Source organism: Eptatretus burgeri, chromosome 11 (assembly GCF_056783735.1).
Source record: "Eptatretus burgeri isolate ZD-2024b chromosome 11, Ebu_testis_v1, whole genome shotgun sequence".
Lineage (NCBI taxonomy): Eukaryota > Metazoa > Chordata > Myxini > Myxiniformes > Myxinidae > Eptatretus > Eptatretus burgeri.
Window position 1 is genome coordinate 49,687,233 of NC_140971.1, and position 16,923 is coordinate 49,704,155.

Consider the following 16,923-nt stretch of genomic DNA (forward strand, 5'->3'; position numbering starts at 1 on the left):
AACAGACCAACATAATTGCCGAAATCCGAAGGATTCTGGCAATTAACAAAAAGACAGACAGGGGTGAAAACATAACCTCCTTCCACCTTCGGTGGTGGACGTAACAAGTATTTACAGGGATGCAGTTCAAAAAAGAAAGATCTAAGCTCTGAAAATGCAAATCACTTAGAGATTAGACAATCTGTACCATGAATCTACGAACATAGGAGTCTCATTCATTCTGGGAAGCAAGACGCAAGTATGTGTGATAGGCAGAGAAATAAAGAAGGTGGTGGTGGTGGTGGTGACCTCACCCGATACAAGCCTGCAGGCTTACATGGTCCCAACGTAAGAAGGGGAGGCAGGAATAAAGAAGAGAGGGTGATGATGGAATGCACCATGTGGGGAGAAATGTGGTGAATGCTTCATAATGCAAAGAAGAAATCGCGGATGCATGTCAGTAGCCTTGCTCTGAACGAGTCGAAGGTTGTGCATTCCAAAAAAACCACTAAATATTGGGATAGCAAGAGAAATATTGTGCAAGTACATAAAAGCCGGCAAGCCCAGGGAAAGAGCTCCGCAACTCGTTCACACTCGCTCCGTGGCTGGCTCGCACCTGCTCTGCAACAGGACCTGTCTGTGCAGTGGCTGACAATTGTCAGGCTTGTTCCTAGAGGACTTCGTCAGTCTCTCTTTGCTCCTTGGATGTATGCGACCCTGGGTTCTGGGCTCCTCCAGACTTATAAATCCCTCAGTCGAGGCATTCCCGAAGAGCTGACCAGTGTCCTGGTGGAGCTTATTGTTCATGGCTCTGCCTTCTCATTGGAGCGCGGCTGTTGTCAGGACATGCTCATTGGTCGAGTTACTACTGAAATATCTGAACTCCTGGGTTCCTTAATGTGTTGGGTGCAACTCACTGGGGTCTTCCAAAACCGCAATAATATGCACTACGACCATGCTGTTAATTTCAACAACTATGTATCTACATAATTGGAGAAGAACTCACACACAAAGGCATATATGATGACAAAGTACAAACACAATTTCATATCCACACTTTTGACAGAGGAAAAACGTCCAGAAACAAGAATTTTTTTTTTGTATACCTTGTTGAGGCTCGTATGAGAGCGAACACACAACGCACAGCAAGGGGGGGGGCATGAGACAAGAGGGGAGGGAGTGGGAAGGACAATACAGTGGGGATCAGAGACATTAGGAGATCTGTGGAAGGGAGAGGGATGGGGTAGGGAACATGGGTATTACAAAGCTGGACACTACAGGACTTTCAGGAAGGAAAGCAGGGAATTTGAAGGAGGTGGGCTTGCGGTGCATTAACGGGGGTAGAAAATGTCAAGGATTTGGATGGGGGATGATAAGAGGTGGTGGTGAATAGCTGTTTTGAAGGCCTGGAGAGAGGAATGGGATTGAATAGAGTGAGGGAGTTTATTTCAAAGCTGGGAAAAAAGAAGAATGGAAGAGTGAAAGTGAGCATTGATTCATGATGTTGGTAGTTTTACCAGAATGGGGTTGTTGGGGGAACTTGAGCACCCTGTGGAAATATAGTGGGGACAAATCGCAGACAGAGCAGGGGGGGGCGAGACCTGAGAGGAGACGGTAGAAGACAGAAAGACCACCGAACTGCCTGCCGTGAGAGAGTGAGAGGCCCAAAGACTCAGCCTCATTGCGGGAGATACCAATGATCCTAAATGCCTTGGTTTCAACAGCGTGTAGCTGAGAAAGGTGAGAGGCAGGAACACCAGCCCAGAGGGGAGAGCAGTGCTCCATCAGGCTGCGGAAGAAAGCTTTGTATGTGGTCAGGAGCTCAGGTGGGCCGAGGAAGGACTTTGGAGGATGGAGGATGCAAAAAAAAATGTAGTCTGGCTTTAGCAGCACAAATATACATCGCAGAAAGCTAATTACAAACGATTACTAATGAGACAACAGCCACCCTGGCATACTTCGCTCATGATCCTGCAATGCCAATTTAAAATCCTCTCACTGTATTGATTTGTCGCTCATCATGTCAAGTCATTATAATTACTCTCAACATCCTTATTTACAATACATGTACAATCTTTAACACGAGTCCACTGTAAAATATAAAAAACATTGAAATAGTAAAAATATAACTCCAATTCCATGAAAACAAAACTGCACATGTTGAGGCACATGCTGAAAGACAATGAAATTGTAACGAGGTAGACTGAAATAAGCACGAGTTAATTGCACCCAAAACGAGTGCAAAGATTGAAACAAAAGTTTGACAACTGAAGCAACGTCAGTATAACGTTATTAATGAGTATCTCGATCAGAAGTTGGAAGTGAATCGAGATTCAGAAGTAACTCTTAAAATAGTTCATGCGGGGATGGGTAATATGTATGAAATGTGTGATTAAAGAGAGAAATCAAAGGACCGCCTGAATGTCAAGTTACTTGGCAGACACGAGATGAGGGTGAAAAAGTAATCGTAAAAAAAAAAATTCTGCTCCTGAGATGTGAGCAATTCTACCGAGGAGAGTTACCCGCAGAACTGTGCAATCAAATCAAACGTGTCAAAGACAAACACATTCATCAAGCCACACACCTTCCAGCAAATGAGTGTAAAATACATTGAAACTGCCATTGGTGCAAACATCATTTGGAAACGCTTGGTACGAGATGCATGAAACTCAAAATTACTTAAAAACACAATAAATAATCTTAGTAAACGCAACAGCAAATGGGAGATCAAACGCTGCCTTGGAGTCATCAGAAGGATCCCGAATAAATAAAGAGCAAAGAAGAAGTCAAGAAGTCATCACAAGGAACCAGGATAGGATTCGGGTTTCAGCTGCTGCTGCCTAACCCTCGAACCCATCCTGGCGCAACCAAGTGAGCCGTACAGAAAAATTTCTGCAAGAATTCGCTTCTCCTTAGAGAGATTGAAAACGAAAGAGAGAAACTAGAAAGAGCAATTTAAGATTGCAGACCCTCACCAGGCCTTGTTTTGTGTGGTGTTTGTGTACCGGTGCATTATGTAATGACTAAAAGACATAACTAAAACTGTCACAAAATAACTGCTGGCAATGATGACCGGGTACAAAGACGTCCCACTTTGATGCAAGCCTGCTTTGAATGGACACCTGACCCTGACCCTTGACTTTTCTATATTATTGTTGAATTGAATTTAGACTGGGATAAAAATAAATTCAATTTAAATCAAACGGAAGACCAAATGGGTACAGTCCTGCATTGGAGGAATCAGAAGGAACCCAAACAAGAAAAAAGCAACAATGAAGTCATCAGGAGGAACCTGGATAGGATTTGCATTTCAGCTGCTACTTCTCTACCCTCAAATACATCCAGGCACAGCCAAGTGAGCCTTATTCAAAAAAAAAAATAAATAATCGAAAAAGAAATCCAAAAGAACCCAGATCAAAAAAAATCAAATCATTCTAGCTGCCAGACTGTGTGACCAATCAAGTTGAAATATAAAACATGTACTCCCCATCATGACTTGATTATAATTGAGAAGATTCACGCCGATTGATGAAGCAGTTCCAGAGAAAACATTATTTCATATTTTCCTTCAATCCAATATGGCAACAAAAAATGTGACTTATCAATTATTCCTCAACAAACTTGTACACCCAAGGCTTGAGGAACATTTGTGTGAAGTTTCTTCTCGATCTGTCTAGTCTTTCTGGAGAAGATGATTTTTATAGGTTTCAGGGTAAATCCAATATGGCTGCCAAACTATGTGACCAATGACATGATATGTGTGTACCTTTTGTTCCTCATGCATAGGCAGTCAGATGTGTAAAGTTTCTGCATGAGTAGTCGCACACATGGTGAAAATTTTGTCTCAATCCGACAAGTGGTTGTGGAGAAAAACACGAAAGTTCTTTACGGACAAATAAACAAACAAGCAAACAAACAAAGACAGACAGACAGACAAGCAAACGGACGCAAACGCAAGACCCTCTCCTTCAGCGATGGAAATAAAGAAAAAAGCAACAATTAGAATGAATAAAGAGAAATGAGAAATAAACGAAGATGTCACGAAGAACCCAGACAGATGAATTTCAGCAGTTACTCCCCAGGCTCAAACGCAGCAACATGTACAAACTCGCAGCCTCTGCGTCACACACGAAAGCTTGGGAGTTATTTGTTTTATTAATTTTTCGAATTAAAGGTGATACATATGGGACATTAGACCTCCACAACAAAACCATACACTCATTTGATATGATCCGATTTGAATGTTGAACGAGAAAGCACATTTAATAAATTATGGGGGTGCCTCCCGGTCGCTTTGCTGATGGGATAAATCAAAATATAGCATGATGTACTTCACAAATATAGTGCATGTCTATCTGTGTCAATGAGGATGTAAAATGAAGTGGAACACGAAAAAAAAAGGATTTTTAAAACACGTAATTGCTGTTGTTGTCGTGGCCGTGGTTCTTGTTAACCTCCGCCATCGAATATGGACGGAGGTTCCCGTTTTCACCACTGTCTGTTTGTTTGATTGTTTGTTTTTTGTGAACAGTATTACGGAAAAACTCCTCGACGGATTTCGACGAAACTTGGTGGGGGGATTAGGTATGGTCCAAGGATCATGCCATTAGATTTTGGACTTGGTGCAAAGTCCAATATGGCCGCTATGGCGGCCATTTTGAAAAAATATTTGAATTTTTGTTTTTGCATTTCTACATGTTTTAAGTGATTTCCAACCCCCCCCCCAAAAAAAAAAAATAAAAAAAAAAACTTGCAACTTTTTTTCAAAAAAATTTCTATTTTATTTGAAAAATATTTTAATTTTTTTTTGCATTTCTACATGTTTTAAGTGATTTCCAACCCCCCCCCCAAATAAAAAAATTGTTAGAGAAAAAAACCCCAGAAATTTTGCAACTTTTTTTTCAAAAAAATTTCGATTTTTTTTTTTGGGCATTTCCACATGCACGTCAATCTAGTTTAGTTTATTCAATCGTGGTTCAGTAGAGTCTGATCCGTTTTGACCTACAATTAATAGGATATCAGGTTCACTTAAATGACCCAGCAGTATTGGCGGCGGAGGTTTTGCACTCTACCGAGTGCTCCCCCTCTAGTTGTCTGTGTGCTCCTTCCATGGGCTGCTAATATGTTGTTATATTCTACGATAAATATTACTATGTATCCTCCCGTGTCCTTCAAATGGTTCCTGTTGTCGTAGAATAATAAATGTCACCGTGTTGGAACCATTAGATGAAGCTCCCATTCCCACGTCTTTTTAAAACAGACATCTTCATGGTTACATGGACACAAATGTTTGTTCCAGGTTAATCGATTTATTTGCTTTCCAACCAAGTGAATCGATTATTAGGATTAGGGTTTTTATTATTCTCGGACAGTCAGGAACCCTTTAGAATGAAGTGTTTTACACACACACACACACACACACACACACACACACACACACACACACACACACACACACACACACACACACACACACACACACACACACACACACACACACACACACACACACACACACACACACACACACACACACACACACACACACACACACACCTCCTTTTAGTATAGTAGATGTGTGGAATAGGACGACGAATACGCAAGGCACAGAAATAACGCACCTCTGCTCACCTTTCCCAAGGTCCAGTCCAGTTCTCCACCTGCATTCATTCCTCCCATTACTCTGTGGAATTGTCTCCCTGTGTCCATATCTCATCCTCCTCATTTTTTTTGTGTACAGAGTCAAGGCTCGTGGAAGAGCTGGAGCACAGAACGGATCAGGACACAATATAACAAAAGGAACAGCAGAAAGAGAGAGGGGAATGCCAACAGCAGGGCCGAGGGAGAAAATAAGTGGAGAGGAACAGCAAGGGATGCGGGGAACATTGGGGGGTTGGGGGGAGATTGATAGAGGAAAAAATTGGCGAGTGGTGTTGGTGAGGGGGGGGTGCACGAGCTGCACACTGTTGAGCATTTAAAATGCTGTTGAGTGATGAGGAGAGCATTTGAAGCCTCAGTCTTTCAATTCTTCTCCCCACCATTACCTCAAGCACTCACTATGCACATCCATAATCTATTCCACACATGGTTATTATTTCCCATTATGTTACTCTGTGGGCCATTGTTATTTGTGACTCTTGGATGACAGGGAAAATTGAATTTCTAGTAAAATGTTTTGTTCTACTGGTCATGCAAAAAAACCTTGAGTAATGAAATAACGCAGCAAATGAAGCGGTAAATAAAACTGGACAAAATGAACTTTCAGCACACTCGTTGTGGTGGGTGACCTTCGAGTTTGGGAACCCAGCAAATTGGAAACTATTCTCAGCAATACAGATAAGCAAAGATAGAAAATGGTGACTAAGGGCTGGTCATGCTATATATGAGACTTCAAGGCTGTTTTCATTAAAAAAAATATTTTTTGACATTCCAGGCTCCCACCCATGCGTAGCACGGGAACCTCGCTGGTGTTGGAATGATTGTGATGTTAACCCCTGGAAAACAAACTCCCAAGACTGGTGCCTGTCACACTGCACCTGGAACACTTGGAGCAAACCCATGACCCTGCGAATCGTGTCAGATGGCCAAGGATCGAGACCTTCTGGTGGGGAGCACTATAACACCACAATTATCTTCAAAACAAATCCATTTTCACCATCTCCTCAAGCAACCTTACATTGTATTTCACAGGGGGAAAGATTATAAATCAAATGAGGTAGTGTAATGCTGTACAGTAATGTAGTGAGGCTTCATCTACAATATTGTGTGCTGGTTTGGTCACTACATAATATGAAGAAGGACAAAGCTGTCAAAGAGAGGGTTCAGTGGAGAGCGACGGCATTGATTCCAGGCCTTGCTCGACTAAGATTTGAGGATCAACTGAAGGAGACAGGGCTTTATACACTAGAAAGGAGGCAATTACGAGGGGATACGAGAGAGATGTTTAACATCATGAAGGGTGCAGATAAGAATGAAGCAGGACAGTGTATTTTTTTTAATCAAGGTGGGCAGTCACAGAATGAGAGGGCATAATTGAAGAGGGAAGAAGAGTACGGCGGATAGAACAGAAGCAACGGTATTTTACACAGTTGTTAAAGCATGAAATTATCTTCCAAAAAAGGTGGTAGAGGCAAGGAGAGTTATACATCTAAAATGAGTTTGGATATAAGTACTTGGATATAAGCAATGTGCACAGAGAAGAGGTACAGGGCTATTGGCAGTCTGAAAGGTAGGTAGCTTAAGATTATCCAGGTGTGATTGAGTGGTGATGTCTGTAAATTAGAGATGTCTAATTGTTTTGTATGTATCATGTCAAGTGGGAATCTGCAATAAGTTTTTTTTTGTCTAATTAGAGGAAATATAAAATGGGAGGGGTGGGGGGGGGCGATGCAGGTATAAATCACATCCCCCATGTCCTAAGGGAACTGAGCTTTACTGAGTAGTTGTATTAGGAGGTGTTAGGATAGTTATTTCCCTGGGTTAAAGGAAAGTTGAGATGACACGGCCTTGATGGGGTGTGTGGCCTCCTCCTGTGTGTGGGATTCCTCATGTATCCCTATAGGTATATAGAAGTGCAAGCCAGCATCAGCTTGTATTTAGTATAGAAGTGAAAGTTCATGTATGTAAATACAAACCAGTAGAATGGAAGTAAAGAAGAACAGAGGAATAGATATGCAAGCCAAAATAAGTTGTTTTATGAGCTCAGCTGCAGATTCAACTCGATGTTATGATGCCAAATAAATTTTCCATACAGTAAATTGAAACGTCTTAAATGTTTATAAAAACAAAGGGGCAATACACCAAGGCACTCACCTGGTAGCAGATGAATAAGATACCCAGGGAACCAATGGAAGGCATGAATGACCCACAAAATATGCAACGAAGAAGAAAGTAAAATCTATGGATTTTTTTTTCTTTTTTGATTCCGTGAACAAACTTCGGAATATCAAGGGTGATAAAGGTTGTGGTCAAGTTTCATCGAAATTGTGTGTGTGTGGTTTCAGAAAAGAAAGCAAATACATATTTTATGGGGCAACCCCCCTAAAACACCCTTATGCCCCCTTATACCCCAATTTTTCTAATGTGTGAACAAACTTTAGTAGATCACCAATGATGAAGGTTGTGGTGAAGTTACTTCAGAATTGTGTGTGTAGTTTCGGAGAAGATAGCAAATACATATTTTGGGGGGCATCCACCCTTACACCCAAATTTTTCTAATGACATAAACAAACTTTGGTATGTCATGGGTGATGATGGTTGTGGTCAAGTTTCATTGGAATTGTGCGTGTCTTTTCTGAGAAGAAAGCAAATACCTCTTTAGGAGGGGGCAACCCCCCCCCCACCATACACTCCCTCCATAGACCCCCTCAGACCATGATTTTTTTAATGCCATGAACAAACTTTGGTACATCATGGGTGATGAAGGTTGTGGTCAAATTTCATCAGAATTGCACATGTAGTTTCTGAGAAGAAAGCAAATACCTATTTTGGGGGCAACCTTCGTCAACCCCCTTCGGGCTCAACTCACCATACTTACTGAAAATCACTGCTGCGAGTGGAACAGCCACTGGTTTGACAAAATAAGGATACATCGCAATAATTTGTCAGAAAAATAAAAATATGACATAAAACTGGGTGTCAGCTAAAAGCAAGATGTTGTGGTATTTGTGAATAAGCATTAGTAAATGTCTATACATGAACAAGTAAAATTGACGGTCACATGTTATAAGTTTGCTGCAGCACACATTGGTAAATTGTAATATACACTACTTAATGTAATGAGCTAATTTTGACTGTAGAGGGCAGTATTGAATTTTCAACTGCCTGGTGAGATTTGTGAAGGTACTGGAACGTTCTCAGATGAAACTTCCAGTATACACTGGAATCACATTTGCTGGAAAGCACGAGATCATTCTGTGTTACTATTTTCCCCGTGAGAGTGAGCTGTAGGGAGACGGGTGACATGTGACGAGCTGCGAATTTCGATCGTCCCTGTGCTCGATTTTACTCTGATGAGTGAATGAGGTGTTGATCTCCAGAGTGTTGTGAACATATGGAACTGATTATAATCAGTTGATTAAAACTCATTAAGATTGTGTATCAGGAAAGAATTACTTTGAGCTCTTCAATCATCCTGGACGAGCCAGTGTATGAGAGGGAACAACGTGACAAGACTCAATCATTCAACAGCCACGGTGGACGAGGTGAACATGCTTGAGTTGAGCCAGCAGGACTGGGTCACTAGGCAGCAGAAATGACTCAATGCAGGAATCAATGTTGCACATTGTATGCAATGGTGAACTTCCTCATTTGACTTTGTATCTGTTATTTGAAATACAAGTTTCAAAAACATTACACGATTGATGTGGTCACGGTAACGTCACCCAGAAGTCACCGACTCCAATTGACAAAGATCCATTTGATTGGTAGCTGTCCTGTACGTCTGTTCATAGCCTAAGGTTGCAGTTGTTGGAGAACATGCTGGGTTGGGCACCACAAATAACATACATACACTAAAAGGAAGGAAAACCCTAAGATGCTCGTATCACCCCCAACACTGGGTGTCCCATCTGCTGGCATTAATTTGGGTAGGTTAAAGGGAAGGTTGAACCTCCCACAGTCTCTTTTGTGAAGAAGAAGAAGCAAGTCATCATCAGCATTCTGGACAAATTCCAAATTCTTGTTCCATCAGTCGAGTATCCCACGTCGGAGGGGCAACCCATCCAGGATCCTAGCCAAGAGGTTGCTTCAGTGTGTGTGAGAGAGCAAGAGAGAGCGAGAGAGTGAGAGAGAGAGAGAGAGAGAGAGAGAGAGAGAGAGAGAGAGAGAGCGAGAGAGAGAGAGAGAGAGAGAGAGAGAGAGAGAGAGCGAGAGAGCGAGAGAGCGAGAGAGCGAGAGCCCACCTGTGGAAAACTTGCAGCGCTGCCAGGTGAAGATGAGGTGGGCACAGAGAGCAAAGCAAAGGAGCTCAGCCTGTTGAAGAATGAGAAGGACTGCAAGGAAACGCACTGAGGTTGGACAATTCGATGATAGAATAATTGATCAAGCAATGAGATCATTACAGCAATACCAGACTTCTGGGGCTGCTCTGCAATAAACCAAGTGATTTAGTAAAGCATTTTATGGAGTGGGAGGAGGCATTGTGCAGGCATTGACCAGGTGTTGCTCAATCTCGATGCATGCTTCTTAATGGAACACTGGGCAAAGTGAGTGGCAGGTCTGGCTGGAATGGGAATGAACGTGAAGTACAATATACAGTGGGGGAACAGAGACATAAGTAGATCTGTAGAAGGGAGAGGGATGGGGCAGAGAACACGGCATTTACAAGATAGACATCCCAGGGACTTTCAGAAAGGAAAGCAGGGAATGTTTTAGTGTTTAAACAGAAGTGAAACAAACGAGCAAGCACTGGTGAGATTATTGGGAGAGGCACATGATCGGTAATGGGTGCATCGGGGGTGTTGGAATGTTAAGGTCATCCAATGTGGAATTAGAGGAGAAAAGAGAACCTAAAAGAGTGGCTTTGTCAGTTGGAGAGACAGCTATAGTATCACCGGAACAGAAAAGCAAAGGAAAGATAGAGCGACAAAAGTTGTTGGAGATATATTTGGCTGAAGACCAGAAAGATAAATGAGTGAAAGAAGAGGAGAGATTTTCACACTTCCTTTAGATAAAGGAATCCTCCGCCTCATGAATAACATATTAGCAATGATTTATAGCGGAGATGAAGGATGAATTTTTCAGTCAGAGTAAGAAGACATTTTCAAAGTTCGATGAGCCATGTCCCTTGCATGAATGGCAACAGAAAACGAATGGCTGAAAAAGGGGATATGCGCTTCCATTCTTAAAAAAAATAACTTCAGCCATACACTCTGCAGAGACAGAGACATCACCCTAGAAGAGGCAGTAATCTTCCCAAGGAAAGCCAAAATAGAGTTTCCGTAAGCCAGTCCAGTCAACAATATTGAAGTGTCAATACGGACATTTATGGAGAGGAGGAGGAGGAGGATGCTTGAGGAAACGTTATGTAAAGAGACATTCCAAGAGTGTGGTCAGAGGAACCAATCAGGGATGAAATTGTGTGGCAAGAACATAACAGACTGGAGGTGAAAAACAGGTCCAGAATATTGGGAGAGTGGTCTTGTACATCTAGAACATGGGTGGGTGGTTAATAATTTGCTCCAAATCATTAAGAATGGAAAACATGAGAGCTTCAAACTGCCACTTCCCTCCCCCCCCCCCCCATCAATGTGTACATTGATATCTCCAAAATCAATAACTTCAGATTGAGGGTGTGAGGATGTCATGGCCTCATTGCAGGAATTTAGATAATCAAAGTAAGTTGTAAAGTTTGTAGAGTTAGGAGAGCAGTAGGTGAAACAGAGAAAATAGTGATAGTTTGGAGGTTCAAGATCCACAAGGCATACAACAAGCGTGTTGAATTTGGAATAAGCACAGACTTCTTATTTGAAATGGAATTGTGAGTGAAGGTGAGTTGGAAATGTAAAAGAAATTCACGAGAACCTCATTTGACAGTTGGGTCTCTGAGAAAAGCAAGACATGAGGAGAGGTACCAACTAAATGGTGTACAACAGAAGAAAGGTTAGAAGGAAGACCACAAATGTTGGTGAAATGAAGAGAAAAAAAGTCAGGACCAATACTACAACTGCTTGAGAACCTTGGCCTTCTCATTGGCAGCAGAGACAGGCAGGACTGCAGAGATTATTCACACCCCAGAATACCGGAACTAGGGGACACAAACCTGTTGTACCTCTCCTTGTTTATAATTCATGGTTTAAAGAAAATGAAAGGAAAGAAAAGGAAATTGTGAAGATATGGATTGAAATAAGTGTATGGTGCACATGAGAAAGAAAAATTAAAGCTAGCTTGGTAACTTAGTTTGTGTGAAACAAGGTAAGAGCAGTAATCCTGGCACAGAGAGTGTAAGATGGTTCCAGACCACTTCAACACTCCTACGTCAGTGTGGTAGTACCACCCTGGGCAGTTGCTGTATACCACCTTCTACCTAAAGCAACCTACATGGCTGGTTTTCCCTTCCTGGGAGCCACCCTTAGGTGGTAGGTTTTGGTTTTAGTCCTACTGGGTGTCTTAGCATCCTCCTTCCAGAGGCAGAGAACACTGACTTGGGTGGGTTGCCGGTTTAGTCACCACCAACCCGACCATGAACAGGCAGCACTGGATACATGTTACCGCCATCAGATGGATATTTGAATTCCTGACCTGGCCTGACTTGATGTCAATCAGCCGACACCTAGAACATCAACCTTTGAACTCTCTGGCTTTACTTTCCTATCTTGGTTGACTGACTGAATCCAGTGGTGAAATAATTGGACAGAGGTGTGTGTGTGTGTGTGTGTGTGTGTGTGTGTGTGTGTGTGTGTGTGTGTGTGTGTGTGTGTGTGTGTGTGTGTGTGTGTGTGTGTGTTTTCTGATGTCAAAACTGTATTTAAGAGGTTGTGCTGAAGTACATTTTCAAACTGAAATGCAAGTATTCAACTTTTGATTTAATTCCCTTTTAACAAAACGGTCACATTACACAACATATTGTGCTGAAGGTAGAAGGACATCAGTGAAGCTATCTATATTTTCAATATACTTATGATGAGGCACAAATACAATTTGTTAATCAGTGTGAATAATTCAGGGAAATATTTTTATGCAAACAAGAATCAGGGGAAAAAAAAATTCCCAATTGTCAGTTTGAAAATGAGCAGTGTGTGTAATCACATCCATAACGTGAAACCTTCCAAGATCCAAATGAAGATATTCAGATGCTTTCATGATGCTGAAAGCAATTTCCTCGCCAGGAGGCAATCATAGCTCGAATAAGAAATTTCTGATTATCTCTTTACAGCAGAAAATTTATTGATGTAGGTGTGAATAATCAGCGTACACGTGGCATTCAGAATGTTTTCAGAACAATATACACTAATCTGAGACACGCCAACCTTCTTCTTTTTTCACATTTGCATATTTTGATAAATAAATGGTGTTAGAAAGATCACGTTTTATTGAAGAAACAAAAATTAAATTGCATTTGGTGGGAGAGAGAGAGAGAGAGAGAGAGAGAGAGAGAGAGAGAGAGAGAGACAGAGACAGAGACAGAGACAGAGACAGAGACAGAGACAGAGACAGAGACAGAGACAGAGACAGAGACAGAGACAGAGACAGAGACAGAGACAGAGACAGAGACAGAGACAGAGACAGAGACAGAGACAGAGACAGAGACAGACATAATGAACAGAAAATGAAAAAATGTGATGTGTGTTCTGGGCACAACTCTTTTACCATTTAATCTTTTGTCATCAAATTTTCAACAAACCCCCATGAAAATATTAGAAGGCAAATTAATAATTGGGTTAAAAAGTCAAATGGCAAAGTCACAAGAAGTAGAAATAGGCCTCACCAGCCCATCCACCACGAGTCAGTGCGAGACAGCCAGGTTTAGTTTGTAATCGCTTCCGTGTTACTTTATTAGTCCCCTATCGGTTTCACTGGAGGGACGAGAGGTTTTCTCTATGTCTGTCCATCTCATGTGTGGTTTTTCTGACGTTTTCACCATACCCTTTAACATATTCAACTGAAACTTGGTACATGGCTTTATCATGATAAGTTACAGAACAAGTTCGAGTTTCAGGGCGTTTCATAAATTTTTCACAGTTATGCCCTTTTTGGACTTTGATAATGTCACATCAGTCGGGGACATGTATTAAAAACTTGTTAATTTACCACTTCAGCCTCTGTGTGCCTGTTCAACCTGTAACATTCATACCATTTGACCTTTTGTTATCAAATTTTCAACAAACCATTATTATGAGAAAATGGAGAAAATGACTAAATAAGTTTTACATTTTTTTTTCAACTGCTGTTTCTGTCAAGTTTAGTTTGAATAGAAAGTGTGCATGGATGGGCTTTTGCATTTTAAGATGCTTTCCAATTCGTCTTTTGTTTGGGTGTTTTTTTTTTTTCATTTTTCTTTGTGTCCAAATAATCCAAAAGTCTGAGGCCACAACATTCTTTTTCATTAATTTGTAATGTCTCTCTTGTGGGTAATATTCTGCAATATTAAAAGACAGAGGGATTCCACAGCATTTGGATGGTTCTTTATTTAGATGAAAAGGAAGCCAACCAAATATTGCAGAATTCTGGCAGAACAACATCCATTGGGAGAGGGTTCAATTAATACCACATGATGCTCAAGATAACAAATTCGACAAGACTCAAAATAATAGTTTTACACCAAAAAGGCAGAGAGAGAAAAACAGCTATTTCTCGATGTGCCATTCAAGCATCAATAATGAAGCAAAATGAGACAGAAGAAGATAAAGATAAAAAAGTGGATTGGGAGACCAAAGAAACTCAACAAAGATGATCAATAGAAAATAATAGAAAAATAATTGAGTGCTGAACTTACACAAGAACTGACACCATCAGGAGTTCAAGTGGACTAATCTACTGTCAGAAGGTCTCCATGAGTGAGTTGCTGTCAAAAACTAACTATGTATGTTGATATATAGATCCTGTATATATATATATATATATATATATATATATATATATATATATATATATATATATATATATATATATATATATATATATATATATATATATATATATATATATATAACCTCACGGTCTACCACATTCATCGGATATATATGTTGTTCTTCTTTCGGCTGCTCCCGTTAGGGGTCGCCACAGCAGATCATCCGTTATGATCCGCATACTGATTTGGCACAGGTTTTACGCCGGATGCCCTTCCTGACACAACCCTGGTCGCCTCTTACGACACAGGGATAAGGATTGGGTTTCGCCATGATTCCCGGCTGCCCTACACCCTCTCATAGCACGGCCCAGCACAGAGCTCCCGTCCTAAAGCGATCCTCCAACCCAAGCCTCCGAGAAGCCGGATTACAGGCGCACGTCACTACGCCCGGTATTCATCAGATATATATATATATATATATATATATATATATATATATATATATATATATATATATATATATATATATATATATATATATATATATATATATATATATATATATATATTGTTACAGTGCCTGGGGTCGGCCGTGAGCTGACCGCTCTGACGGAGCCGCAAGTCGAGTCGGCCCGACTGATGGCCCGGAATATAGATTGCTTTTGAACACGTGCTGGTGAGATGAAGCGCCGATCCTTCCCGTCGATGCGTCGCTATCTCGAAGAACCCCCTCCAAGATGAGGCCGATGAGTCGCACCAAGCCGGGAACCAAGCGGAGAACAAAGAGCTCTACGAACCAAGAAGAGCCAGCCGAGCAACCAGCTCAACTCTCTTTCGATGAACAAAGCCTCTCTCAACACGAAGGAAGAACTCCGAGCCGAAAAAGCCTCCACCTCACCAAGCAGAACCGAAGCTCACTGAACCAAAAGTCTCAACCCTCGCCAAGCAGAACCCAAAGGCCTGCTGAAAGCCAAGCCGAAGCAAAATGACTTCAAAAAGCCTCCTCCCTCACCCGAGCCAAGCAGAAGCCGAAGCTCAACTGAACAACCAACCGAACCAACTCAGGATCTCTTCCTAATTCCCCTCCGCCCTTCCCCCGCTCCTGGTGTGACTCATTCCCCCCCCCCCCCGTACCCGCATAACGGCGGGTGGGGGGGGGAGTTGTTTATGTCCCGTGATTCTTCGCAGAAGAGGGGGAGGGGCGTCTCCATTGTGTTGTGTTCGTTCACGAACTATTAAATTAAATCACAGCGCATCCAATCGATTTCTGCCTCTGCCATCCATTAAACAATGGAAGGTAAACTAATTAGGGAACATGCACTTATCGGCATAACTGAACTAACGGAACCTGCATTTTGACTGTGATCCAATTCCAAATTCGTAACACCACATACTGTAAATATATATATATATATATATATATATATATATATATATATATATATATATATATATATATATATATATATATATACATACATATAACACCAAGATATATCCGAGTGTTGGCGTAGTGGTTCGGGTAGCGGCTTGGGATCCAAAAGGTCCTGAGTTCAAGCCCCGTTGGGCCACTGAATTAATACACCAGGAGGTTGACTCAGCCTGTAATCCTTCCAAGGTCGGCGAAGTGAGTACCAGTGTACTGGGCCGGTGTATGCCCCGGTTAAAATAGGTGTACCATATCCCTGTGTCGTAAGAGGCGACCAGGGTTGCGTCAGGAAGGGCATCCGGTGTAAAACATGTGCCAAATCACTATGCGGATCATACGGATGATCCGCTGTGGCGACCCCTAACGGGAGCAGCCGAAAGAAGAAGAAGAAGAAGAAGAAGAAGAAGAGGTTGACTCTGTAGTGTCATGGTAGGGGCGCTTATGAGGCGGACACGAGCGGAGGAACAGTCGAGCCCGGCTGTGGTGTACAAGCACGAGCGCGGGCGTACTTTGCCCGCAGCTCTCCTTTATTACGTACTTAACACACTCACGAGCCGTGGCACTACGGCACCCACTACAATGCCTCAGGCGGCGCGCACTCCTTATATCCCTGGCAGACACGATGCTCACGACGACCACTCCCCCCATCATCATGCCCTGCCCCGCAGGCCCGCAGGCTATACCACAGACTCAGCCTGTCATCCTTCCAAGGTCGGCGAAGTGAGTACCAGTGTACTGGGCCCAGTGTATGCCCCGGTTAAAATAGGTGTACCATATCCCTGTGTCGTAAGAGGCGACCAGGGTTGCGTCAGGAAGGGCATCCGGTGTAAAACATGTGCCAAATCACTATGCGGATCATACGGATGATCCGCTGTGGCGACCCCTAACGGGAGCAGCCGAAAGAAGAAGAAGAAGAAGAAGAAGAAGAAGAGGTTGACTCTGTAGTGTCATGGTAGGGGCGCTTATGAGGCGGACACGAGCGGAGGAACAGTCGAGCCCGGCTGTG

General features: G+C 42.2%; 1 protein-coding gene across 5 annotated transcripts in view; it reads right to left on the bottom strand.

Annotated features, from left to right (window-relative positions):
* The window catches only part of MEGF10 (multiple EGF like domains 10), a 425,111-nt gene that overhangs the window by 240,065 nt on the left and 168,123 nt on the right, over positions 1-16,923 (bottom strand). The window contains exon 1 of one of the 5 annotated variants that reach the window (XM_085846393.1): positions 13,406-13,459. The exons of 3 other annotated variants lie outside the window; for them this stretch is intronic. Coding sequence is in view for 1 of the 2 variants with exons in the window: in XM_085846389.1 (XP_085702515.1) it covers positions 5,611-5,688 (78 nt within the window). In the remaining variant the exon portion in view is untranslated. Of the gene's footprint in view, positions 1-5,610; positions 5,746-13,405; positions 13,460-16,923 lie in introns of those variants that run through there. One more of the 5 variants, XM_085846389.1, reaches the window with a different exon arrangement.